The sequence below is a fragment of the Lingula anatina genome, chromosome 2, assembly GCF_051362555.1.
Source record: "Lingula anatina isolate TDL-2025a chromosome 2, LinAna3.0, whole genome shotgun sequence".
NCBI classification, from domain to species: Eukaryota; Metazoa; Brachiopoda; class Lingulata; order Lingulida; family Lingulidae; genus Lingula; species Lingula anatina.
In genome coordinates this window covers 46,763,766-46,790,787 of record NC_141768.1, presented here as the reverse complement: position 1 = coordinate 46,790,787, position 27,022 = coordinate 46,763,766, and the positions used below count along the sequence as shown (strand labels likewise).

General features: G+C 35.3%; 1 protein-coding gene and 1 long non-coding RNA gene across 17 annotated transcripts in view; one reads left to right on the top strand and one right to left on the bottom strand.

Moving 5' to 3' along the window:
* Positions 1-379: 379 nt before the first annotated feature.
* The window catches only part of LOC106155694 (inactive dipeptidyl peptidase 10), a 100,374-nt gene continuing 73,731 nt past the window's right edge, over positions 380-27,022 (bottom strand). For 11 of the 16 annotated variants that reach the window (XM_087004313.1, XM_087004320.1, XM_087004311.1 and 8 more), the window contains 23 exons: positions 14,852-14,966; positions 12,758-12,853; positions 11,591-11,688; positions 10,705-10,779; positions 9,744-9,799; positions 9,381-9,462; positions 8,853-8,982; positions 8,219-8,379; positions 7,832-7,944; positions 7,295-7,418; positions 6,490-6,534; positions 6,146-6,253; positions 5,640-5,728; positions 5,277-5,503; positions 4,708-4,824; positions 4,491-4,566; positions 4,034-4,228; positions 3,724-3,781; positions 3,119-3,218; positions 2,585-2,649; positions 2,188-2,260; positions 1,854-1,927; positions 380-1,494 (listed from right to left, as the gene is read on the bottom strand). In XM_087004313.1, the coding sequence (XP_086860439.1) occupies positions 1,339-1,494; positions 1,854-1,927; positions 2,188-2,260; positions 2,585-2,649; positions 3,119-3,218; positions 3,724-3,781; positions 4,034-4,228; positions 4,491-4,566; positions 4,708-4,824; positions 5,277-5,503; positions 5,640-5,728; positions 6,146-6,253; positions 6,490-6,534; positions 7,295-7,418; positions 7,832-7,944; positions 8,219-8,379; positions 8,853-8,982; positions 9,381-9,462; positions 9,744-9,799; positions 10,705-10,779; positions 11,591-11,688; positions 12,758-12,853; positions 14,852-14,966 (2,433 nt within the window). In that variant the 3' untranslated portion in view covers positions 380-1,338. Of the gene's footprint in view, positions 1,495-1,853; positions 1,928-2,187; positions 2,261-2,584; positions 2,650-3,118; positions 3,219-3,723; positions 3,782-4,033; positions 4,229-4,490; positions 4,567-4,707; positions 4,825-5,276; positions 5,504-5,639; positions 5,729-6,145; positions 6,254-6,489; positions 6,535-7,294; positions 7,419-7,831; positions 7,945-8,218; positions 8,380-8,852; positions 8,983-9,380; positions 9,463-9,743; positions 9,800-10,704; positions 10,780-11,590; positions 11,689-12,757; positions 12,854-14,851; positions 14,967-17,257; positions 18,086-19,548; positions 19,597-22,703; positions 23,083-25,115; positions 25,277-26,637; positions 26,822-27,022 lie in introns of those variants that run through there. The other 5 variants (XM_013530645.3, XM_013530653.3, XM_013530647.3 and 2 more) reach the window with 5 other exon arrangements.
* Positions 23,105-25,522, top strand: LOC147763767 (uncharacterized). Its single transcript, XR_015332812.1, has 2 exons — positions 23,105-23,630; positions 25,021-25,522. It is a non-coding gene; the product is annotated as an uncharacterized LOC147763767 (long non-coding RNA).

Sequence of the window (27,022 nt, the reverse complement as noted above, 5' to 3'; positions counted from 1 at the left end):
AATCTATCATACAAATTCCAAAAATATAACAGAATGAGAATTTCAAACATTATTGACAAAAATCATAATAAGCATTTCCAGCATTATTGACAAAACTCATAATTTCATTTTTAAAAAGATGTCTTAATGATGTTCTACTGGTTGTTATATTCTTGGTGTATCCTCTTACTATAACTGGACATCACCAGAATTCTGTGCTCAGGGATAATTTTATTTTGTCATAATCTTACCTGACTATCAATGGCATATACATAACTACCTGATTAATTCACAACTTCAAATGTAGTAATTCTAGACTATATAAAGATGACATTTTTCTCAAGAAAATTTTATATAAGAATAAGCATTCACAACCTGAAATATGAAATCTATTGGGGGCTGACTCAGAGGCTTATTTAAACAAATTATTTCATAGAGTTTCCCTTGTTCACTGCTTTACCTTAAGAACGAGTGAGATCCTGTATTCAAATGCCAGACACATCTACAATCTTTTCTTCTTCACACAGCACATTAGCATGGTGAAATGAGGACCCACAGTAACCAGCACTCTGTTAAGGTGAGTCACACAGCAACTAAATATATATAAAAATTTTCCTCTCCACACAACACACTATCACTGTGAGAGGTGGACCTCACTCATCAACAGAAGTTCATATTTAACTACTCAGGCTTATATCACATTGAGATTCCTCCTCCACAAATCGGACTATACTTGAGAGATATTCCCATTGTAGCGACCACAAATCCAGTGAGTATGCAGACAATACCACACTGTTAATTACTACTGCTTGTGATCAAAGTAATTGGTGACACCCTTTACTTAACAGGTAAAAACATCAAACACTTTATATTAATGCTTGTATTCTATGATTGTGATCACACGTTTTGGTTGTACAATGTATTCTACGATTGTGATCACTCATTTATTGTTCAATAGGAAACAATTGATGATTTAACTCCTGTAATGTTACTGATGTGATTTTATAAAACCCTGTGCATGAGGTCTTTTGCCTGGCTGTGAGTCCACTTGTACTAGAACACACAGCCTGGTATTTTAGGTAGCACATTATGAGTGATTTAATTACTTGGCTGGTAATTATTTGTAACACATAAGTGAAACAACATAGCAAATGGTGCCAGCACTTAATAATTAAAAAAGAACTGAATGTTAGAGGTGTAATAAGTGGTAAAACACCTCTCCCTCCTGTCAGTCTCTAGGACTTTCTGTGAAGAATTGAGCTTTTGACCTAGAGAACAGGCAGTTATAAAATATTGTGCTTGAGTGATGTTTTAGAGAAGACACAGATTGGGTAGGTATTGATGTGGCACATCTATACTTTATTCCACTTCTGGCTCTGGTGGTGCCGCCTTTCTTATGGCCATCCCATGCACAGTGGTGCCATTGTAACAGTCCCAGAGATAGTCTGCCATGGTTTTGTACAGGTGAATTTTGGCATCAGGATCTCTCAGGGAATGAGTCTCATCAGTGTAAAACTAAATGCAACAAAGGAGAACATTAGACAGTGCACTTCTTACTTCTTAAACTGTGAAACAAATTACAATACAATTGACGGAGGTAAAAAAACTGTATTGTGTATAATATTGAGATTTTGGGTACAATGAAAAATTTCTAATTTTTGTTCTTCATACTTCAATACTTCAATTATCATTGCAGGTAACTGGAATGTCCCTTTGGAACATGAAATGGATACTCTGAACTATGTACATAAAAATAATACGAAGTCAAATGAAGCCATAATTTTGGTAAGATTTGCACGTTGAATATTCATAATAACCCGTTTAAAGACGGGAAATCGCGTTGATCTAATTCAGAAGAGAACAGCTTGCATTACCTGTGTCCTGAAATCAGCCCCTGCTTCAGTGAGAGCTTTGGCAAACTGGGCAGTATTTTGGAAATGAACGTTTTCTGAAATTTTGTTAGAGCACAAGCTCAGTAAAAGTATTTGTCATTATGTTAAATTTTTTGTTAAATCAGCTTTTCAGTAAAAAATGTGCTAGGACAAAAAAAAGATAATTTTTATAAAAGTGATTATTATAGAAACACTAAAAATTTTTATAAATATACATAAATATCAAAACTGATTTAATTGTCTTCATTAATTTGTTATCAAAAAAATTATCTTCGTTAAAAAGTTAATGATGACAGTACATGTGATGACAACTTACCATCTGCTGTACCATGAATAAGGAACAGGCTAACTTTTCTAAATTTATTTGCTTTGGCTGATAAATTGGCTCTCTGAAAATATAATAAATCTTTAGCTGCATGCTGAATGATCTATCAACGTGAAATAATAACAGACTTCAGATCATGATTCATACCAGAGGTAAATTACATGTGAACTATGTATACATTGCCAACTATCAGTTAATCCAAATATGAGTGATGAATTCCAATCTTCTAAATCTAAAACATAATGGCTACAAAACATTTTTGAATATTCTATGTGAATATAGACACTGCAAAATTTATTCATTTTATATGTAGAAATGACTGGCAATCGAATTAAACATCTTAAGACCAGTAATAAAACTTCAGCTTTCATATTAAAGGGCAAACTACCTGATATCCAATGATATTATCAGCATCAGTGGGCCTCCCCATGTAGCGCTCTGAGTATATCGTGTCTGGAGTAAAAAGCATTAATTATGTGAGAAGAGTACAAATAACTATGAAATGCAATGGAAAGCACACCTTGCTAGGGTATTAAATATTTGGGGGGTCATCTGTGTTATTTTTCATGATCTTATACATATATTGTAATAAAGCAATTAAGAAAATTTATCTTAAGGAAATATAATACTGTTATGTTGCCTGTTGTCTCATTAACCTAAAACTATTATATTTACACTTTTTAACTTAAAATTCTATAAAGTTTTATTTTTCTAAATGATTAAAAATTGATAAATGACTTGGAGATTGCAAAGTTCCCCCTCTGGGTCTTCCGGAAGATGGTCAGATTTTCAAGTTTACACTGACTGGTATCTAATTTTCCTGTCGGAAGATGGTCAAAAATGGAGGATGGATCAACAAAGTTAATTTAGAAGACTGTCAGAAAATATATCTAGATCCACCCCTGAGAGTAGGGCTACCCACCATAATATCTCCAGTCTGTGACAGGTGCTACTGCTATTCCACACTGGAACACATCAGCCCCCTCAGCTAGAGCATGGGCACTGACAAAACCACCATAGGACTGCAATTATAATACACAAGGCTGTCACACAATGCACTCATTTCATTCTGACATGAAAATATTAGTATTTTTCATGCAATTTTCCTCTTGGTATCATGCAGATATGGATCGAGGCAAAGGTTGGCAATTCTCAAAGGACCTGTTTCTTGGTATTCAATATGAATACTGCTGTATTATGACATGTTGTTAGACAAAGTGCTTGACAAGGGAATTAAAATTCTCATTGAAAACTTACAGCTAATCAATAAATATTTCTTATATCATGACATGTATAGTTTAATTTGTGTAAATTCACTTTTACTTAGGTCATTTTGTCCAATTTGGAAAACAGATATCACAGAACAAAACCGGCATGTACCACAGTTTATGACTGCAGAAGAGTTTATTGATAGGCCACCGGTGAATACAAAGCCACTTGTCAATATAATCCTGTATTTCTGCAGAATAAAAGGTTAATTACTTTTGACAGGTCACTGGATAATTTTCCACTACCATATCTACTTACCCAGCCCCAGATGGAGACCTTGAATTCATCTATATATGACAAATCATTCACTAGGGCTCTGAAAAGAAAAATCATCATTTTTTCAAAACAAAGCATCAGACTGGTTTCTAAAAGTTAAACAACAACATTGTATATTGTCTAGGGTATTAAGTTAAAAGCAAAAAAGTGATTACAGATAAAAATATTTTCATTTCAAAACTAACAAACTGAAATATTTGCACATGAGATTCAGACATATTTTGTGGTAGCTAGAAAGCAGATGTCATAGTAGAGAGGCAAAGAAAATGATATAGAATGCTCTCCCCCTGACCTTGCCCCTGTCACCTGGTCCGCCACCTCTACAGTACCCAGCTGCTTGTAGATAGAGTGCAGGTACTTGTCACCACGGTTACCAGAGCCCCGCCCATCAATATATGCATATATCACATCCTTGGAGCTTGTCATGTAGGTGGACCAGCCCACATTGTACTGAAATGTGGCCTTCTGACCTCCTGGCCCCCCATACCTGTTGACATACAAGTTATACAGGTAAGAGGGATACAAATGTAACATGCAGGTTGGAAGAATGAGGAAACATCACCAAATAATTATTTCAAAACTGCCGTTAAGATTTTTGCTTTAATACAGCTGGCTTAAGTATAGTCTTTGAGCATACTAGTAGAAGAAATTAAAAAATTTATTTTTCTGTATTTTTTTAATTTTTTTTTTAAGTATACTGTTTCATCTTCTTCAGTTGTGTTATTTGAATACTGGATATGATTACTTACACATCAATAAGTATTGGATACTTTATAACTTCTGACTTCTTTAGTCTCGGAGGAAGCTCTACTCTTGCCCACATTCCTGTAATAAATCACAATCATTTGCTATAGCTACATGTAATAATCACACAATTCATTACTATGCTTTCTCAAGAGTTAGGTGTGTCATACAAATATTCCTTATTTAATTCTCGACCAAGATAAGGACATTGGCCTCCCTTACTGTGCTGAATTTTGTCCGTCTTCTCATCTTTGACACCGATCTCTAAATATTCTACTCTGGGTGTGGCTTTCACTGACATCTTGGTCTTAAAGGCCTGGTTGCTTTCCAAACACTGACCTGCAATGGGGAATTGAAATTATTGAAACCATCCTATGAATATTGTCACCTTAATTAATACCAGCAATAAAAAATAATATCACATTAACAAGAAATCAGTCTGAGAGTTCAAAGATCATTGAAGTTATCTAGTGGTATTTGAAAAAAAAAATTTATGACTGCTGAAAATGCAGATCTCATTTTTTCTTTCTTTTATTTTTCTTACTTATAGCCTAATTGCTGAAAACCAAGATGGATTTTTAGCCAAATGAAAAAAACAAATTAATTTAAATATTTGCTGAATTCTGTGCTGGCTTGAATATAAAGCAGACATCAGCCTCACCAGATAGAAAAGAATCAAAATTCACTCTGAATCAAAATTTGAGCTAGTTTCTACGCAACTTAGTGGCTCAAAAGGTCCACTTTTTCAGAAACAGACCCTCTTTCGAAATTGCTGGCACTTGTTCACTTACTGTATTTTGGATCAGATGCACTCTTCAGCCAATATGTAGGCACACCAGGTCCTAGACACTGTAGTACATAGTAGTTGCCTGTTCTTGAAAACTGTGCACTAACATAAAGGCATTGGTCGCCCATATCACATGACAGACACTCCAGTTTTCTTGCTGATTTGGAATCGATGCCTCCAACCCTGTATAGGTGGCGCTTACGTGAGTCTCCTCCAGTGCCTAGGAAATAACTGAAAAAAAAAAGAAAATGAAGACATACATTTTTTAGCTTTGATGTTTCAGTTATGTATTATGGTATTCATAAAATGCTTAAATGATGGAAATAATTTCTGTTTAAAAATGCCAGTTTCAGCATCTCCAACTTACATAAGTTTTTGCCTGTCATCATAAGCCAGTATTTCAGTAGCATCCCATTCTGTGCTGGTCAAGAACCTCTTCTCACCCTTCTGACGTATCTAGTGATGATATAGAAACACGATAGTTTAAATAAACGGACTTCTCTTTATCTCATATCTAAAATAATGTTTAAAATATCTTTATTGCTGTCAATTATGCAAAGAAGGAGAACTTAAAATATTCACAAAAAGTAAGCTGTACGGAGGAGAGTAGATTACATCCTGACATTTTACAAATCAGAAGATTGCTTCTCTGTAAACTGAAGACAGACACTGATCAGATAACGACACTTTATAGCAATTGTCTATTCCAAGAAAAGCTCTTGTCTAAACCAATTATTTTAGTGAAAGCAGCATTTCAATGTGAATTATTTTCACCACAGGGAATTAAGATCGGTTACCAGGAAGATTAATTTCAAAACACCACTTATTTTAATATAATGATCATACTTCAGCTAAATCAGTTGGTTGACTTACTGGTGCTGCCACTTCGGCCACATTTCTGAAGTAGCTATCAGTGCTGTATCTATCTGGGAGAATGAGAAAGTAGCGATCCCCGCTGGCAGAGAACAATGGCGGAGTATACTGCAAGAGAATTAAGACATCCTATTATCAGTTTGGGGATCAGTTAAATGGGTATTGATTAGAAATTGCTAAGCAAAAAGGTTCTCTTCTCTAAATTAACATTAGCCTGCAGCTGCAGTGTAACACTGTAAGACTTCAGCAGAGCCACACAAGGTTTTGTATTTACTTCAATGTCACTTACTATGGGGATATTGAACAGTAATTTGAAAAGCCCAAATATATTCCTATATACTTACAATGTCCACCCAGCCTTTTCCTTGCTTTACTTCTTCATTTAAGTTCTGAGGAAAAAAAATGTAATGGAATAAACTTCAGGATAACATGTAGGCATGCATTGAATTGAATGTATCCTTTACATGAACAATTGAAGTATTTATTTATTTCAGGTTAAATCCATTTGATGAGATGAGCTAGATGTATTTCATTCAAAAGCACTGTGTACCGTGTAAAGCTTCATTGTCTTTTAACTCAATAACTCACCAACATATAATGAACCCAAAGCATGCGCATTTTATTGATTTTTTTCTTAACTTATAGAGATAAAAGCTCAAAACACTAGAATATCCTACAAAGTGGCATTTATCTGCTCAAAAGGCCTTTAACACCAGAATTTCATTAGCACTATGTCAATGATTTCAAAAAGCTGAAGTACTGGTTTCTAATGCAATTGCTTTTAAGGACAGTTTTAAAGGATTTCCAATTTCCTTCTAACAGTCTAAGTAACCATCAAACATGGCCTACTGGGACAGTACAGAGTGGGATGGGATTTCTTAGCCATGTTTCAACTTTATTGAATTTTCAATGGGACTGATCAGTAAAACACATTTCACACACCATTTCTTCTTTTTCTTCATTGTCAATTATCCAAAAACACTACTATTCTTCATTTTGTAATCCTTTTGATAAAAGATAAAACTTACCACCGTACAATGTGAATAAGACTTTTAATACATGTTATCTCTTAAGATAAGAGATATTTATTTTGTTTTGAATTCTTTATTCAAACTATTTTCTCTCTATATTTTACAAGGAATTGCTCACCACACTGCAGTTGCCACTGTAGGTATAGCAGACAGTGAGGCTGGTGAAGTTTTGAGCCCGGTTCATCCAGGACACCATCACTCTCACATTGTCTCTCCAACTGACGGTGGTAAAGTAATACTGCCTGGAAGAATACAATAGAACTGGTGATCACCCATGTGGAATAGCAGGACAAAGATCATGTCATATATATTGGTTACTTTTTGCTTGGTAAGATCTTGGACCCATTAAACAAGGTCAGGTTAACTTTAAATTTCATTTTTTTCATATCATAAAATTGTATCCTTATGTTTTCATTCTTTTTTTAACCTACAAATAACATATGGTCCATATATTGTCAAATTATGTCTTTTCTAGGTTTAAAACAGCTCATACTGTTATGTTTTTTTTTTTTGCTTTGGTCTGTGCATCAATCATACAGATGTATCTATGATGTATATTGATAATTTCATGACACCTTTTTCAGCAACTATTCAATTATGAAATGAATATCTCTCACCATCCAGTAAAAAGTTCAATATCACCACATTGACTTACTTATCTTTGAATGCTGGGTGTGGAGGAGGAATGAGTTCCTCTGTCTTCTGGGTGGACAGTTCTATAGCCTTCAGCTTGAATGTGGGATTGTTGTTGGAGTTCAGATCACCAGCCTTAATTGAAAACAACCTCAAATCATTTTCTTATTGAAAATACTGACGTATTATATAGAACTGTATTTATATGAATGTTGAGTACTATCAGAGAAGATTGAATCTTTGAGTAGGGTAACATGCACAGTTGTTTCATATTTTTATATTTAAGAAACCATGTGTATCTTTGTTTAGAGTACCATAAAAACTTGGTTTCAACATATTTAGGGAAAGTCATGTGTAACTTTACATAGGGTAGCAAGCTAGACATTTAAGTATAGTCATGCATGTGTACCTTAGGATAAGGTATGCCATTGATGTCTCCATACAAGTTGCTGCCCCCTCCAAACACAGGGTAGTGATACACTGGAACATTGCTGTCATTGATGGCAGCATAGACAATGTAGGTGCCTCCAGGGGACCACCAGTGGGCCTTGTTACTCCTCAGGATTTCCTCTGAAACAAATCAATAAAGCGATATAATTAGCATGGACTGACATCTGGTAGCTGGGTGAAGGCATGAATATCTAGATGCCCAAGGTAACTGCACACACACACACACACACACACACACACACACTGTATACAATATGTATTGTCATCTTAAATATAAACAAATAATAGCAAATATATACATGAATGTTTTGGCATCAGGAACTGAAATCAGCATTGCGAGTATAGGTCCATGCAGTTTCAGAGGGTATCTTTTTCTAAAAAGTGGACTTTTAAACCCTCTTAGTTGACTAAACTTTTGAAATGTCTGGCATAGAACTTAGATAATTTTTTTTTGTATAGAGTGGACCTTTTTTAGCCAAGAGGGCAGTTCTCTGCTTCCAAGTCTGAGATCCTACATGCATATACAGTGTACTACCTGTGCAGTGTGTGTGAGTTAATCTAGAGTCAGAGGTTAAGGGGGTTGTGCTCAGTACCTTCATAAAGCCAGTCTGGAATGCCATTGTATATGAGATTAGGTGCCCCATCATGCGTCAGCTGCCGTGTCGTGCTGACCACATTCTCTGGATCGGAGACGTAGTACAGGTTGTTGTTGTAAACATAGGACTAAAATAGACAAATAGAAATAGCATCAATATGAGTGGTTATATTGTAATTATATTGATATTTTAGGTTAATTCAATGGTATAGTGAAGGAGTATTTACATAACTAGCTGTGATGGGTATATAAGCATTCAATAAACATATCTTGAGTTTCTACAAGTTCGTAATTACACTGCACTCAAAGTTGCCGATGTGGGTATTGCTAATTATGTATTAATAAAACAGGTGGTAAACACAACTCATCAACCTGTATTGTATGTATTTTCAGTATTGATTCTCCTTTCTTTTCATGTTCAACAAAAGAACTATATACATGTATATACAATCTGTGAACAGTAATACATGTGTAGTAACTACAGAGTGATGCACAGATAGCCGTATTCAGAGTACTGAGTACTTACAATAAGGTGGCCATTTGGAGACCAGCCAGCATACTGCAGCCTAGCATCTGGGTGACCCACAGGTTCTAGTTTATAGGATTTGCTGGAAATAGAATAACCAATAACATCAAGTTAATTGTCTTGCAGTCATCACATACCAAACAATACCACCTCTCAGCTCACAGACATATTCAGAAAAGTGACTGCTAAAAATACAAGACAGTATTGAAAATACACTAAATATACCTAATTATAAACAGATTTTTATTACAATCAGGCAGCATAGTCAATCACTTCATTTCAAAATTGAAAAGCAGTCATGTTATGGCCTGAAGTTGATTTATCCAATATAACATTTCTAATACTACTCAGTACCGTACGTACCTAGGGTCTTGCGTGGAGTAAATCATATATTGCCCCAGGAAGGAATGTCTGAATTGCTGAAAAAAAGTAGGGAATTTTAATCAAAGGTTCTTTCAAAAACAAAATAATACATATTTATTTCATTGATACATGAACCCTTTGCATGAAATTCCATCTGTTATTTGACTCCAAACACATCAATAAAATTTAACACTTCACACATAATGTAATTTCTGAACCACTATTAATAGTTTCTGACAAATCATAACAGCCTGAGTCTTCTTTAACTAAAACAGGGCATTTTAATCAGTTTGGATATAAATCTCCATGGCATCTTTGCCCTTTTTAATTAGACGAATGGCCAATCTCCCAAATCTTTCATTAAATTCTAATATCTCAAGGTTATAGGCAGGCAGGCATATAATAAAGCACATGTAGATGAAGCAGTTGCCAGTAATATCCAGCCTGGCATAAACCTGCTCCCACTATTGATTAACTCATCTTGCCAACAAAAAAATCGATGGCGGAACACAGCCATCAAAACCTAGTTAACAACAGGAATTGGAAGCTGGCCAATTCTAAGGGAATATAAATAGGAGTGAAACCCGAAAAGATTAAATTAGTTTTTTAAACACAGAAGCAGGAAATTAAAGATAGCATCTTTCTTTTCAGACATGTCAGACACAGAAGTCAGGGATAGAAATGCCAGGGCTTTCAGTTTCAATCCCAAGGGCCTCCATCCCATAATGCTTTGACCATTTTGACTCTTTCTTCCTTCATCAATATAGTCTGACTGATATCAGCAGTCAACCAGATTGCCAGACATGAGATGTGCAATTCTAAGGAAAGGGGGCTGAGGGGGAGAGGATATTTATTAGTCATATAGTCACATCATTTACTGTCCAAATAATTTCAAGTAATTGTGAATGGTTTTGCACATCTCATTTGTCGTTTAACAAAGACAACACCAAAATGTACTTACCCTCTTCACATTGTATGCTAGGAGGACATATTGTAAATCTTCAGAAACATAGAATATCTCAGCACCAAGTCTTCTCTGAAATATGAATTAAAGTCAGTGTTCAATAAATTATTGAGAAGCAAACACTTGATACATTTGTATTTGATCAATTTTCATATTTTAAGGAGGATTTTCATGCTGGTGACAATTTAAGTCCAATATGACAAAATAATTGTGAAGTGGAGATGAAAGATGATCTAGCAGTTAAATAATAATGGAAAACCAGCACAGTTTCAGTGTAATATATGGCTGCTGAATGTAATTACATGTAATACTCAACAGATGTTTTTTGGTTATAATGATTTCATGCATTAACTGTTACTAGTCAGGCAAGGGTTATGTAATGGCCTTCTCGAAGAGTTCAGAAAATATTACCTAATATTATTATTATAGCAACACATGCCAATGCACTACGTCATATGAAATCATCTTGTATACTTGTAATAAAAGCTAACTTAAGTTGAAGATGCTCTAGACAGATATTGAAATATCAGAGAAAAACAATTTCAATTTTAGCTGTTGATTGATAAAAAAATAACTATGCTTCAATCTTATCACACAGCACAGTTGATAAATTAAATTCTTCTCAAATTTGATAGTATTTACTAATCTTAGCATGTAAGAGTGTATTAATTATGAAATGAATACACAGATATGATCATGCATGTTCACTGGTCCAAAAGAAAAAAGAAAAAAAAGCACTTTACGTAACGTATATAAAAACTGCTATTCAGATTGTTATAGCTAAGAATGCCACAAATGGCATTGAAATCACTAGCCCCAACTGGAATAAAACTTGATAAATGATCTTTAAAAAAAATTATACAGATACATTTGTGATACTTACAAATGTTGTGTTTTCCAAAAGCATGAATGATCTATTATTAGCTGCTTCATGCTTTCGCAAGTTTCCATACCCATCTCTGTACGCATAAATGTCCCTATCTGCAACCAAAACATGGACCAATTTATCCACATGATAACACAATATCATCACATACCTTATAGGCTTACATTCCCCAAGCAGTTATCATTAACCAAGAACAAATCAGATACAAATAATATTACACAAAACCTTTTTGTTTTGTAAAAATGAATTATTGCAACTAGCAGATTACAAGAGTCCAAAGGGGTTCAAATTGAACTCTCTGATGCATACCAAAACCAGGGCATTCAACATTTATGCACCTGGGTCATATATTCTGTGGGCACATTTGGGACGCGGAAACCAAGATATGTTCCAGGAGCAATTGTAAACCCCTTGCACATGTTTTAAGTGCACTGTATGTAAAAGAATCAAAAAGACTGGATTAACCTCTTAATCTACAATCCTCCCTCCCCCACCTCCCTCCCCCTTGGAGCCTGAGCACCTTTGAGCATTGTAAACCATCGACTGCCGTCTGCAGAGTGTACAACTGCTGTCAGATATATATATACAGTACACTGTAACTATTACAGAACTTGCCAATAGTCTTAATCAACGTGATAACCAAGGTTCTAATCCCAGTGTATTGGTCAATATAAACTGGATATAACAATCTGAACATATTCAATACTTCTTGGTGATTACAATTAATTAAATTTCAAGCCAAATATTTCTCGCTCATCTCTCATAAACCAAGGCTGGTTGGGTCTTAATGACATTTCAAGATGACCAATAAAATTTCCATTTATTAATTTGCCATTGCTAGCTTGTCACACAGAAGCTGCACCTAATATTTACAGTGGTCAGTATTAGCAGACACATTTATTTGTCTACTGGTCAGTCCACAGGATTATTCCCTTTTTTAATTTAAATCTTTTATTTTCTGCACATAAAACTGTTTGCCACTTCCTGTTCTATCAGTGTTGCTTAAGTGAGAGAAGATGAAGTGCATTTCCTGGTTTTCTGTTTAACTATGGGATATCAGAAGAAATGAATGATTTATCAGAAGAGATGCCAAAAATATAAAGAGTTGGAAAATGATGTGTAATGCCCCATTCTGCTACTGGTCTAGATATACTATGTCCTCACCTCCAAGCCACTGCACATAATGTTTCTTGGGCTGGTAGTCTGGATCAAAAATGTCTTGTAAAGAAAACTTTTCACCAAGTGGCACGTATTCATCCTCTGGAAGAAACAAAGAAAAGAAAAATTTATAAAATTGTTTTTTAAAACAAAACACTTCATATTTAATAATTTTGGAGATGCTGCAACTTAACCACACATTTCTTACATTTACATTTTGAAAATGTCCTAGAGTCATATTAACTATGTCTATCTGTCCTACAAAGCTTTTAATCTTTTCTGATTCAGACCCCAAATAGGCTTTTTAAAAAGTACCCGATGTCGAGGGAAATTCATATTGGGAGGGAAATTCTGTATAGAGTACCTTTCAAAGTATGCAACTTCTGTGAAAAAAATGTGTGCTAAAACTGGTTGGCTTAAATGGCATTAATATGTCACTTTTTTAATATGTCACTCACTCTTAAATCAATTTCTCTGCATTAGCTGTAAGAGGTTTTGAAATATAAGGTGAGATTTGAGGCTCAGAATATTGAGGTTAGGCATTACTAGCATATTGCACAAAAGCAATCAAGCTAGCCAATTTTTACAAAACTGATATTATATTTAGAAGAAAAAAAAACTGCAAGCAGCGATTTAAATGGCTAGAAAATAAATTAAGAAAAGATGAAAGTTGAAAGTAAATATCTGTTTACAAGGTTGATGGCAAAAACCTTCTAAATATAATATCATGTATAAATATGTCAATCATCTTTTATTGATAAACTCCGGCCTGAGAACCAATTTCCATTTCGGAAATGCCTTCGTACAATCCACCAGCAAGTTACTTTCTTATTTTATTCACTTTCCCAATTCCACCTTTAATACTGTAACAGTGCATGTATTAGCTTATAAACTACATTTTCCCATTGCAATTTGCCACAAAGTATGCCATTAAAGTCCTCCCTGCTTGCCATTCTCATTACTCTCCATTGATCTAATAAAGTTGGCTAGCAATAGATCATAATTGTCCAATTTACATCTGAGGGCTTAAAAGCAAAATTGGAAATCAATACAATGATGAATTAGAAAATAACATTTAATTTCCTAAGAGAAAAAGCTACCATCCTTAGGACAAAGTTTACTCCAGACTGCTAATGAATCCTTAATAGGGACAAACATAAATTTTCCCATGCACACAGACAATGCTATCATCCATGGTTTTTGAAATGTTTCTCCTTTCAAGAAAAATACTGGCTTGTTAATTTCAGGGCTAATTTTCTAGAAATCACTAAGCCAGCAATAAAATTTGGCTAATTATTCCAAGAAAAGATCACTATACATCAATGCCAAACCACTTCATACATGCCATGATTTAAGATACATTATGTCTAGTTCGATATGAAGTTCTAGCAAGCAAGTTCAACCAAACCATATGGTGTTTATGATAAATCACTGAGTGTGAGTACTTTCAGTTATTAGAAGGAGATTTAATGAAGGGCAAATTTTTTCATGATAGATAGATGGAAATAAAAAGGTTTAAGCTCAATGAACTCTCAGCTTGTTGCATTTTTCCTCTGCCATTTGGTCTGGTAAAAATCTGGTCAATCAAAGTTACGATTATTTTCAGAATCCATAAAATAACAACTTGACTTGAACAAATTATACCAGCACACTAATACAAAATTTAACTGGCAAAAATATAAATCTTTAAGACAAACACTAAAAAATTAAACATTATTCAAAATTACCAATACAAATTATTTTGTGTCCATTAATTTAAACAATACCCAAATGGTACTGGATGATATGTGTGATACTTAAAAATTGACAAGAACCCCTGAAAACCCCTGCAAAAATTTCTCTCATTTAATGCTCACTTACGTTTCTCAGTCTGTCCTAGAACATAATATTAATGTTTATCTCTTTTAATGAAAAATGTTCTTAATATGTTCTAGGATCTTCTGAAGGACTTCCCAAAAACAGTTCTCAAACTGTTCCATTCATTTCAGAACAACATAAGGAAGTGTAAAAGATACATCATATGTTCTAGAATAGATTGAGAACCGTAAGTGAATGTTTAATGAGACCAATTTTTGCAGGGGAAGAGTCTCTGGTACTCACTTGGCATCACCAGAATCACTGCCAGAACTATGAGTCCAAGGATGATGGCAATAACCAACAGAGCCAAGATGATTCCCTTCCAGTTTCTCTGTGTGGGATTGCTACCTACGAGTTCCTAAAATAAAAAATAGTAATATAAGACCAATGTGAGATGAGAATTGAATCAAAAATACTTATCAAGGACCAGCACCTTGCTTTTAAGATATACATTCCTGCAATCCATCTGAGGGTGAACTGTTGTATGAAACTGAAAAGAAAATAAACCAAATAACACTATTTCATAATCTTATCATCTTGTCCACTGATTTACAATCATATTAATTAGTCTTGGTGAATTCAAATGCCTAATTAACAAAGTCCTATTCACTCTGTCTGGTTCCTTCAGTTTCCTCATACTTGTCTATTAAATTTCCCCTGTCGTTTTGAACATAAAAGAGTATCCCGGTAATAAAGAAGCCTCTACAATGAACAAGTCATAACTGAGCGCTTCATGGGAATCCTAGCATATTTCAATAAAAAAGCATCTTCACACCCAGCTGCTTTAGGTTGCACAAAGGCAGCTAATCCCGGCTCTATGTTCCCTAGAGTTATTAAACTTCAAGGTACCTTAAACCACCGGCTGCTTGTGTACTGCGCCTAATGGTAGACTTTTGAAAATGTCAAACAGCACTAAAATCCAATTTGTACATTTAGCTTTCATGTAGCCTTTATGGCCCTATCAGCAATAGCACAGTGGGAACAATAGAAAGCATTGAGGAGAGTTACTCTTCTAAAGTGATGCTAGATTGAATATAGAACCAGATGAAATTAAAAGAATCCCAGCTACATGGCAGCTGAAGCCAACCACTCAGCCAGCTCTACACATCCCCAAAAAAAGAGAGAAAAAAATCAATCAATGTTGCCTTATTCTCTGAGTATACTGTTCACACATTAAGCTTCAAGGAATTACAAAAAGAGTCACTTTAGAGTACAGTGTACCTTTATGTGAGACCATAGATCAATATTGGAACCCAAGAAAAATCGAGGATGTATGGCTATTGGAGAGGATTATTCTTTTGTTTTGGCTCACAAAAACACTTAAAAATATCCTGCTTCGATCATGAAAGGCTTCCATATTTTAATATTTCATTAGACAAGTAAAACTGATAAGGTGTGTGTGTGTGTGTGTGTGTGTGTGTGTGTTTATACTTAAGTAAGTGAGAAAGCATGTTTTTAACTCAGAAAAAGTCTCTGAACTCTGCCCAATAATTTACCAGTGAGGTTTGACATGTACCTCATGAAATATTTCAGATGTGACAAGCAGGAAATTGGGCAGGCACCAACACCCCTATCAGTCACAAGTTAAAATACTGCGTGTACAGAGATCCTGACTCCTCCTAACACTCGCTAGAAAATAAATTATATCATCCTACAGTTATCTGCTTATTAGTTCTATGGTTTTTACATGCGCTATGACCCAGTATGTACTCAGATATAATCTTCAGTAAATTTTAATACAGTCCTCAAAAATTACTGAATATTTCATTTTTTTCATGACAATTAAAGTGTTTCTTTCTTCATTTCTCCTGATCTGGGTAATTTCAACCCTGCCTGTCAAACGCGACAACTCTGTTCATCAATTATCAATTTCAAACCAGTTCTATACCAGTTATAAGTACATCCATGTAGTGTGACACTGTACCATTCTATTCCTGACAGCCCTGTCAGATCTGCTAGTCCAGAACATTATTACGAAACAATACAATATAATATTTACACCCTCATTTGACAGGTACTCCAGGAGGCAACGGGGGCGTCTCGATAGTCCGAAGGTTCATTGGTCCGAAGGTTCATTGGTCCGAAAAACGGTAACATTTTCATCTGTTTTTTAATCAAAGGTTCATTGGTCCGAAGGTTCTGTAGTGAAGATTCGGACCAATGAACCTTCGGACTATTGAACCTTCGGACTATTGCTACGGCCCCGAGGCACCTACATACTGGAGTATCTCTGGTTACACACCATAACATGGACACAGGTGAGGAGAGATACAGGCTATTTACCAACACCAGATATATCAGCTGATCATACCCATTAATATATATCTAGATATTAATCCATCATAAACTATATGGTAACTTATAAAGAACAGTGCTTCCCTAGGGTAATGTATAATGCACGACTCGTTTAATCTTTAAACATATATAGAGACCTTACAACATACTACAACACCAGACCACATGTAGTGTATGTAATATGCTATTCATGAATTTTAACAAGACATTACTTCAAGTACAGCATGTAATATGCTATTCATAAATTTTAACAAGACATTACCTCGAAGAACAACCTGAACATGACACTTAGGAATTAGTGCACCTGTATGTTAAACCAGTGTATTAGAGACCAGTCACCTGTAATATACACACCTTACACCTGACAGGTAGACATGTCTTTGCGTCATCTGGCTGACTGGGATTAGTGTGAACTCTTTCTGATTTTTTCTTTCCATTACTACTGCTCCGATATTCAACTTCAGAGCCGGATTCCGAATCAAAATCCATCCTTTCCCTCTCGGCTTTCCGCTCAAATCTGCTAGAAAACCTTGTTTTGATATCAAAGCCTACCGAGCTTTGATACTGCACATCATCATCATCATAATGACATATCCTGCCAGTGCGGCTCTACTCTCTTGGCTGCGGCTAAATGAACACACAGTACAGGCTCACCCAGCATGCAGGGACTACATGCAAGCATACATTGTATCATTTCTATACAGACACCTTGATGTGCGCCCAGGCATTAAGTTCACACCTTTCCAGTGACCAAAGGTCATCAATGTGACGCATATATATGTATATATCTTAATATACAGGTTTATACCGCTTAAAACACCTATCTGTTGGTCAGCTTTTCTGGGTCCTGCCCCTAATAAGCTTTAACACTACTGACTGGCAAATGAACCATGGAGCTGTCAGAAAATTGGAATTATTTTCGTTCCATAAATCTTGTGGCCTGTCACATTAATAAACATCAATTTGTACACAGAGTGCCCAGGGCTGCCATCACTAAATTATGGAAAATGATGCACATCACGTACATATCATCCCTGTGTAAAAAAACACATAGATCAATATTTGCAGTTAGATTTGAAATGATGAACAGCATGCCACACACGGCCACTCCTATCTATAATCCTTACAGATGATTATAACTTAAGTTGAAGCAGAGAATTATGTTTGAAATATCACTTGACATTTACTGTACAGGGCACTTATATTAAGGGCTTCCAACCTGTGCAGCTTCTTAACATAATTATCATGCAATATCTTGAACTCTCAACTTCGTGTGGTGTTTTTTCTCTCAGTGTTTACAGAAGGATTCCCCTTTTGATACTCAGCTCAGCTAAAACATGTCCTAATGGTGCCGTGTCTGGATAGGTAACACACAGGACAGTGGACAATGAATGAGGAAGGTATGCAGTTAAGCTTAACAGGCAAGCAGATCTTATCAGACATGGTGCTAATTGTTTTGTTTTTTTTCTAAATAAAGGATTCTCTCTCTCTCTCTCTCTCTCTCTCTCTCTCTCTCTCTCTCATATAATTCCACCAACCCATTCTTATTCACACTGTGATAAAAATAGTTAGCATACCCAAATAAAAAGCACTTGAAAGTCATGACACTATTGACATGTCTTAAGGCATAACCTGAACCACACTTATATATGAACTGGTAATATTCTGGCTGCCATCACTGGACTGCCTTTAAGTTTATCCTGGTCTGAACACAACCAGCTATTTCAAAGGAAGTTCTTTTTTGAAAAGTGGACCCTTTTCACTGTCTTTGTTGATCAAACTTGAGAAAAGGCATGCATGTAACACGCAGAATTAGATATATTATGGATGCGATCAGAGGAAATTAAGCTGTTCCAGCCAAAAGAACCCCCACTGCCCTGCAAGTTGACAGAAACAAATGCACCAGTTATGCTTATGGCCAGGTCTGGGTGAATAAAATGTTTTATTCGCCTAAAGCCCAGGATGAGATATAGCTCACCTCATTGCTAGACTATCATCATAACAATGACACCTGAGTGGGACTACTTAAGTACCTGTCACTGGGTGTTTTGCTGGATATTTCTGTATTATAATACATTAAATATATCAATTATTACCACTCTACAATGTGGGATAAAGACCAAATACATTTTTTTTAAATTCACACTGAATTAAATAATAACTGGCAATTAAATTGCAAATTGAAACTGGAATTCCTCATCAGATATGACAGACTATGAAGAAGTATTCAAAACGTAAGCCGTTTAGAATACTGTCAGGTTAAAAACCCAAACAAATGACATGATGCTTAATTAAATTCAAGGTATTCATTTTGTTACAATCTTTCAAAAATAAAGAAATTCTGCAATGGTAAATATCCATAACACAACTTCTTCAGATTTGATTGGAGCCTTTAATTTACACAGTTATGCTTATGGCTTCTTCATCATGGAAGCATTTCTAGAAAATTATTATCAATTTCCATATGGGGACAAAAAAATACCTTATAAAGAACCATGAAATCGTGTCAGATTAGCATCCACGTTATTTTAGTCCAAGTATTCATTAAGAATTTGTGTTCACATATCCCGAAGAAACTACAGGTAAAAATAGCCATAACATACATGCTGGGGATATCTGATAACTAACACAACATTCATCTTTACCTTGATCACATTGGCAGAAACCATCCCGCCCATCACTGGTAGAGATGATGGTCTCAGGAAGAATAACTCCTTCAAATCAAGGAAATCTCTTCTACTACTGAGACACAAATCTGATCAACGGTGGAATAGAATTATACCATATGGTGATTATACCCCTCAAATCAACCCTATTCTCAAACCCAACCCAGACGTTTGCCTTTGAAATCTGATGTAACCAAAATTTCTGTTTTGATGGTGCTCAAGCACATATTTAAGTACCTATAAACACAGTGGCTTTTGATCTAGGGAGCAGGGATTGAAGCGCAGCATTTGCGTAATGAAGAAGCCTCCGTTAACATAATTATGGCTGCAGCCTTAATGCATCTTTGAGTGGATATAGTACAGCAATGGGACTGAAAACTCCTGGAAACCAAAGTGCCTTAAATGAAATCCCATTTGCAAAAGTTTTGTCCGTAAAATTATAGATCAATATTATGTGAACTTCTGCATACATGTTGCAATTATGAGGAATAAGGGGAATATGATGCCACATCTACATTATCTCTTATGGAAAACCACTTTACTTTGAACTCTAGGAAATTAACCTTTTAATGGCAACCCCCCTCTGACAACCTTTTCACCCCCATTTTAACTGCAGGATTGCCATGGGAGGGGTGCTGTGGAGGTGGGGTGCAGGTGTGGAATCAAAGCACCTGCTGCCTGGCATTAAAAACCACAGAGGGTTTGTATGAATCAATATGACTACAGCTTAAATGTCATTCTCTGAGCTTCCAATCATATCTCAATGCAACACAAACTCAACATTTTGCCTTGATTTCCATCTCCTTACTCTTAGGTTCATTTATTTATTACTTTTTTTTTTTCGTTAACAATGATGTAACACAGGAAATGTATACATTTTTCATTAAAGCTTTATGCAAAAATAATGCCTGTGCATACTCAACTGGCTGCCTTGGATACATTGCAATGTCAGAGCACTAGGGAAATTAATTATGGTTGCCTTGGCAACGGCAGACAACCACTTCTGTTTTGATGAAGACCGCAATGTAGGCCAAGCCATGCGAAATCAGCCTATCATGATAACGACATCTATTGGCTGATCGTTTTATTTTGAAATACATATCATCAAGGTAAACTGGTGGTCATGGATAATTAATGCAATTTCTTTTAACATGCAACCATTGTAAAATATTCAGTTACTGGTGAACTGTGCACAACCTTTTTATTATGTTCATGTTTTGCTTACAATGTCCAAAGCTCAAAGTACATACTGAAACTGCTTCATTTTCAAAGCCAGAAAGCCAGACATCTAGTCAGTTATGGTAAGGGGCCCCAATCTATAACTTGGCATCTGGAGAAATCTCACCCTCCTATTTTATACACATTTTTAAGTAACATCCATTGTTAAGTGCCTGGAATTACTGAGATGATCTATATATGACATCACAGAAAATGACTATGTACAAGTTGCAATGCATTTGTCACTCAATATATAATGTCAAATCCCACCTGTTTTTGAAAGTCATGAGAGTGAATTTTATATGTATCCAAATTAAGTCATTTTTTTTGTGATTGATAACAATTCAAATTCCATTCAGAAAATTTTTAAACCCAAAAAACTGAAATCAGGCAAATGGGTATTATTATACAATTAATTTCACTTTTATTTTCTAACGAAACAATGATGATCAATGTTCAACCAGTAACTTGCTATGTCTGTCATGCAATTATGTCATTAAAGTAATCCATGTTTGCGTCCTTTACATATGTTGTGAACCAGCATCTTACAAAAAATTATGAATCATGGAATATTATACAAATACATATATAATCCTTTGTGAACCACATTCTGAAACAAAAACATCTTTTCATATTGTGTTTATTTCTTAAAATGATAAATTTGTAAAAACTGTGTCAGGGATTGAAAAAGAAAAAAAAAACTTTTTATAAAAGTAGAATTTAGAAATAATTCAAGTAATTTACATGTAGCAATTCTGCCTCAATCTCCACATAAAAAAAATGACTGCAGGAACATTCCAACAGCATCCTGAGGAATAAATATACTCATATGTGTACACCAAAATAGAACTAACCAAGCAGCACACATATGTACATCAAATTATTTACAAGAGAGTGGAGAAAGTCAAAAATAGCATCCAGAACAGTGTTTGATCATATTTCCTCTAGCCAGAGATATATATATATATATATATATATATATATATATATATATATATATATATATATATATTACCTTATTCTAGCAGGGTGTCTGCATACTTATGGGTTTGATATTTAAGCCATCAGGGGGCTAAGGGAGATACACATTATTCAACATCGCATCTTGCTAAAAAAAAAACTGGTAGTGTAAACAGGCGTGCAAACAGGAACTTCCAGATGCTTATTAATTAATAGAACTTCTTTCAGTGGCATTAATCTCTGTCTGCAATTAAAAACCAGGCTATTGTGTGCTGGGCTATTTTTGATTCACTGTCCATGTTTGTGTGCAATGAGATACCAGGGACAAGGAACATTAACATCTTCCTTTTTCTTTAATTTTTTTTTTTTTTTTTTTTTTTTTTTTTTTTGGTTCTTCCACCAAGATTCTAAATAGCATGCTTCTCATTGTAATAACCTTTATTATATCAGCAAAATTAAGTTACCTATGTTTTTAAATGAATAAGAAAAGTGAAATGCTAATAGAATCTATCATTCACACAGAAAAACATCTAGATTTAACCTTTACACAAGTACTTTGTCATAGTGACATTTAACAACTGTCAATCTATTTTCTATTCAATATTCATCATGCTTTGTTCACCCATAATTTCTAGTGAAGACCTATGTTTATAAAATAAAACAATCTTCAAGTAGCAACCAAGTCAGGGAATCATGTTTTCACTGTAATATATGGTATTGTATACATAATGGAATTTTAAATTGGAGCCAATCATGTGCAATTAATTTATCAAATACAAAACACTCGTGGGATTGAGGTGACACTACCCACACTATGGGAAATTTATCTTATATTACCTAATACAACTGTTTAATTGTTTGATAAATCTTCCCATGTTGCATGCTAGTTTGACTTAAGATAGATTTTAAACATACAGTAATCACCCATTAAATAATGGAATTAATATCTGACTTACTTCACCATCGCCATTCTGACTGCCTTGCTGAGACTTTTCAGACTTTTCGTTTTCATCGGCCATCTCTGTCTTGTAATTGTGAGATTGTTCACAGGTATTTCAAAATGTTAAACAAAACCGCTTGTTGACTTTTGGTGCTTCACACCTGAAAATTGGCAGCTACTCTCTATGTATTTGCTTGTAAAGGTCTCTTATATACTGACCATGTCTCCAATAGGTCAGCTAGTTAAATCTGACAAAGATATCCCTCAGAGCATGAAAGATAACCCTAATGAGAGATTGCTTTTCAAAAACTTGTCAAGTTCACCAAACTCCAGTCAATTACACTCCGATTAATTTCTCAGACAATGATCCTCAAGTTGCCGTTAATATACCAGCCATAGATAAGTTCTTTGCAGACTGAGACTCTCAAGGCCAACAGCATTCCTAAAACACTCAATATAAATCACAAGTATAAATGTAGATATATTTGTTTAGCTGGTCTACCACTAATGAACCAATGCTCCTGCTCTACATGTGTCTGATGCACCATTGAAGAAGCTTAGGGTAGTAGCAGCCTGCAAAACCACTTCCCGAATGTCCTTGTTATCCAACTTATTATGGCACAGACAATGGTCCCAAGCTCAGTTCTAAGCCAAGGCAGTATATTAGTCAAAGATCCAATTTCACCGCTGACAACAATTACCAGCCTCAAATAGCCACCATCTACCCGCATGTGCTTGAAAAAGCAGTCTGAATATACCAAGAAATGATCCCTTAGCCCAGCAAGCAGTGGAGCTACGGCACATCTACCTGGTTTGTTATTGTATGTGTTTCCTAGGAAAGTTGGCAGCTGCCAGAGACTTAGCCAACCGTAAACTGTGCTGCTGCTCACCGCTGGCTGAGGGAGACGGTATTTTTACCAAGGGAACCTGCTGGGGAAACCAGGTAAGAGCAACAGGCAGATACAGTCATGTTGCCATGCCAACTTGTAATCACTTTAAGACTAAATATTCTTTCAAAGAATTTAATTAATCAGGTTGAGCTCCCGTCACCTTCTTTAAAGGTCAGTACCATCCAGGCTTTTTTTCTTGGAGCACTTCTTCTTTTACTTTTTATTTTCAAGAAGAGCAGTCCCTCTCCAGCTCTGGCGGGCTCCAGGGACTGATTAACTTGCTATCACCGCAGGAAATTGACTTCTCCAGTGTCATGACAAATGAAATGAACCTCCACAGGGAACGTAAACGAATTGATCAGAACATCTTTTATCTGCCCAATCCACCAAAGTTTTCCCACTTTGCAACTATTGGTGATGGATTACTGTACGTTGCACTTTTTGTAAAAGTTTAAATAATCGTGTTTTCTCCCCGTACCGGCGGATAGAATTGTTAAGATTAGCAGGAGCGTTGGCCCTCTGGGACACGGCGCAGGCAATTGTATAATCAGCTGGTGTACTATTAGTACACAGTGGGCCTTGATTATGTGTAATATTAAAGAAAAATCAATACAAACACACACTTAACTCAGGCATAAAGGAGATTATTTTCCACTTATTTTTTCTAGGATGATTATAGGGAAATATATATGAATGTTTCACTTCCCACTGTTTGTCGAATTACTTTGAAAGAAAATCCTTTGAGGATAGGTAAAGAAACTTCAGGCAAATTGAAATACAACTTGGAAACTAAAAAGACTTTTCACTCTGATTCGACATAATTCATCACTGCAATTTGAGATCATTTAATAAATTATTCAGTAAAAATTTGCTGTTGCTAAAATATCCTGCGGAAAAGATAGATAATGAGTCATTTAAATTTCAACATATTTTTTTCTCCACAAAACAATTATAATTATTAACTACACCGGCGGAAATCATATTATCGGTGCAGCACTAAAAGACAAAAACCATGGGGAAATCCCAATCAGATTTTAAAATGTTTGTAACATTTAAGTTACAAATCAATTTAAAAATCAATTTTCGAAGAAGCCTATTTGTAAAGTACATGCACTAAACAGAGAAACACATAAGTGAATAAAGATAATACACGTCATTACTTTAGCGCTGACCATACATATCCATGCTCCCACCCGCTCATGGAAATCCATGAGCTACACGCACCCCAGCACCACCTGGTGGGCAAACTTAAAGTAAGCATTCCTGCCACAAATCAATGAGGAACTCTACTTAATATTGCAATGCATCCCTAGTAATCAATTTTACTGTCATTACTAGTCCTAAGGATATATTAAGTACATTTACTTTCTCTCAAAATGCCAATTCTAGAATATCATGCCCCTTAGCAACATTAATCTCAGATTGTTAATGATCTATTTTCAGCCCTGCCCCCTAACAAGGTGACGGGCAGGTGAAGAGTTCTGTCCGCCCTGTGACCTGAGTACGACAACACGAGACCCCCAGAGCCATCAACTCACCGATTCTGCCGTGGAAACCTGTCTTGAGGCAGTGGCGGGCATTTTCAGATACAACCCCTCTTACTGCACTGGTGAACTATGCATTTTAAGAACGCAGTCGCGGTGCGAGCAAGTTATAAATGATTCTACTTGACCATCATTCCACAACTGATTAAGTCTTTTCTTCAACTGAATTTTCATTTGAAGAATATCTAAAAGCTAGACTACTTGCCAACAAAGAGTGGACTTAAAATAAATGGCCCTTTGCTGCACCCTTTCAAATTCAACAGAGGAAAACTTCGCCTTTCAGCGTGGCCTAATGGCGTGTCACAATCTTTTTGAGCACCTTTAGTAAAATGTAACATAAAAGCACATACAAACTTTCAACTTAAGTAAATAATAAATAACCATATTCAAGTGATGTATTATACCATAAACTTAGAAGGTACTTGTGAATCAGTGAGGCTTCCATTAATCTCAGTTTGACCAAGACGGGTAGTGTACAAATCCCCATGTTTCATTATGTGGAATTAATAGCGTGAACATAACAGTTGAAATGCTGGAAACGGGTGAAAATATGCATTCAGTCGTATCCAAACACTGCCTTTTTCTAAACGTCAAAGAAAATAACGCGTCACGCGGAATGTATACATATTTCTTTTCAGATGAGAAGCTTGAAAATCAATATTAATACCAACTTCATTAAATAATAACAGGCGTGTGATGATTTCTATCAAAAACAGGAAATGTTCCGCCAAATGAAAGGAGCCAACGAAAGTTTGTACTTAAGGCAAGAAAAAAGGTGTACTTTCTAAACTTTAAAAGAACGGAACAAGGGAAGTTCAGGCTCCAGTATTTAACTACAATAACAAATCTGATCAAACCCTAGGCTGAACATATCTTATACAGTACCATTTGACTACTTTTTTATTGCTGTAACAGACGTTTCAAGATATATAAAGCGCATATCCTTTGCATAGAAAATCTCAAATATGCTACGTTTCAAAGATTCTAACATCAAATTTAATTTCAACAAAAATCAAAATTTGAAATTATGCATGGAGGCCTATAATATGTGAGAGATAATCAAAATGATGGAAAAGTATTTTCAATGAATAAATAGTAAATTATATATAATTAGACATTAAATAATACAAACAAAACAAGTGCAATCAGTCATTCAAATATCAGGAAGAAGTCTGATTTATTTATTTATTTATCTATTTTTGATTTTTTTAATATAAGTAAAGTATTCCCTCCTAAATTTAATACATTAAAGCAAAACAAACGGCATACAGAGCAAGTCATACAGCACGACGGACGATTTTGACGTAATTTATCAACGGAATGATTCCATCAGCGTCTTTCATCTCAAAATACCACAAAACTTTCCTCATGCGAACTGTTGAAAACGATCAAAATTACCGACTGTCCCGAGCTACTTGATATAAAACGCTAGCTGATATAAAACGCACCCACGCCTCATTTAAGTAAAACCAGTCTGTTGTACTTGAGACAGGCACTAGTTTTTTTTCTAACTTACATTCTGAGCCTGTGAAGTGTCTTGCTTGGCTTTGGATGCCTGTGACGCTCTTCTGTTGTTGTTTTCCGTTTGAATTTTCATCTTTTACAAGCAGAAAACGAAGTAAACTAAAAGTCATCCTTTACAAACAGACCCTTTAGAACAAATCGTGTTATTGCTAAAGTCGACAGAATAAGGAACCAAAATTTCCAATGTCGCAAAAGATCCTCCGTAGGCCCCTACTCTGAGGCCATCTATTGGGCTAAATAAGCACGCAGAAATGGTACAAAAGCCCCATTCTTCAAATGCGCACAAGGTAATCAATGAAAAAATCAGAGACAGAACAAATACAAAAGCAATTTCCCTCCCAGGAATGTTATTTGCCTTATCATTGTGTTTGTTGTGG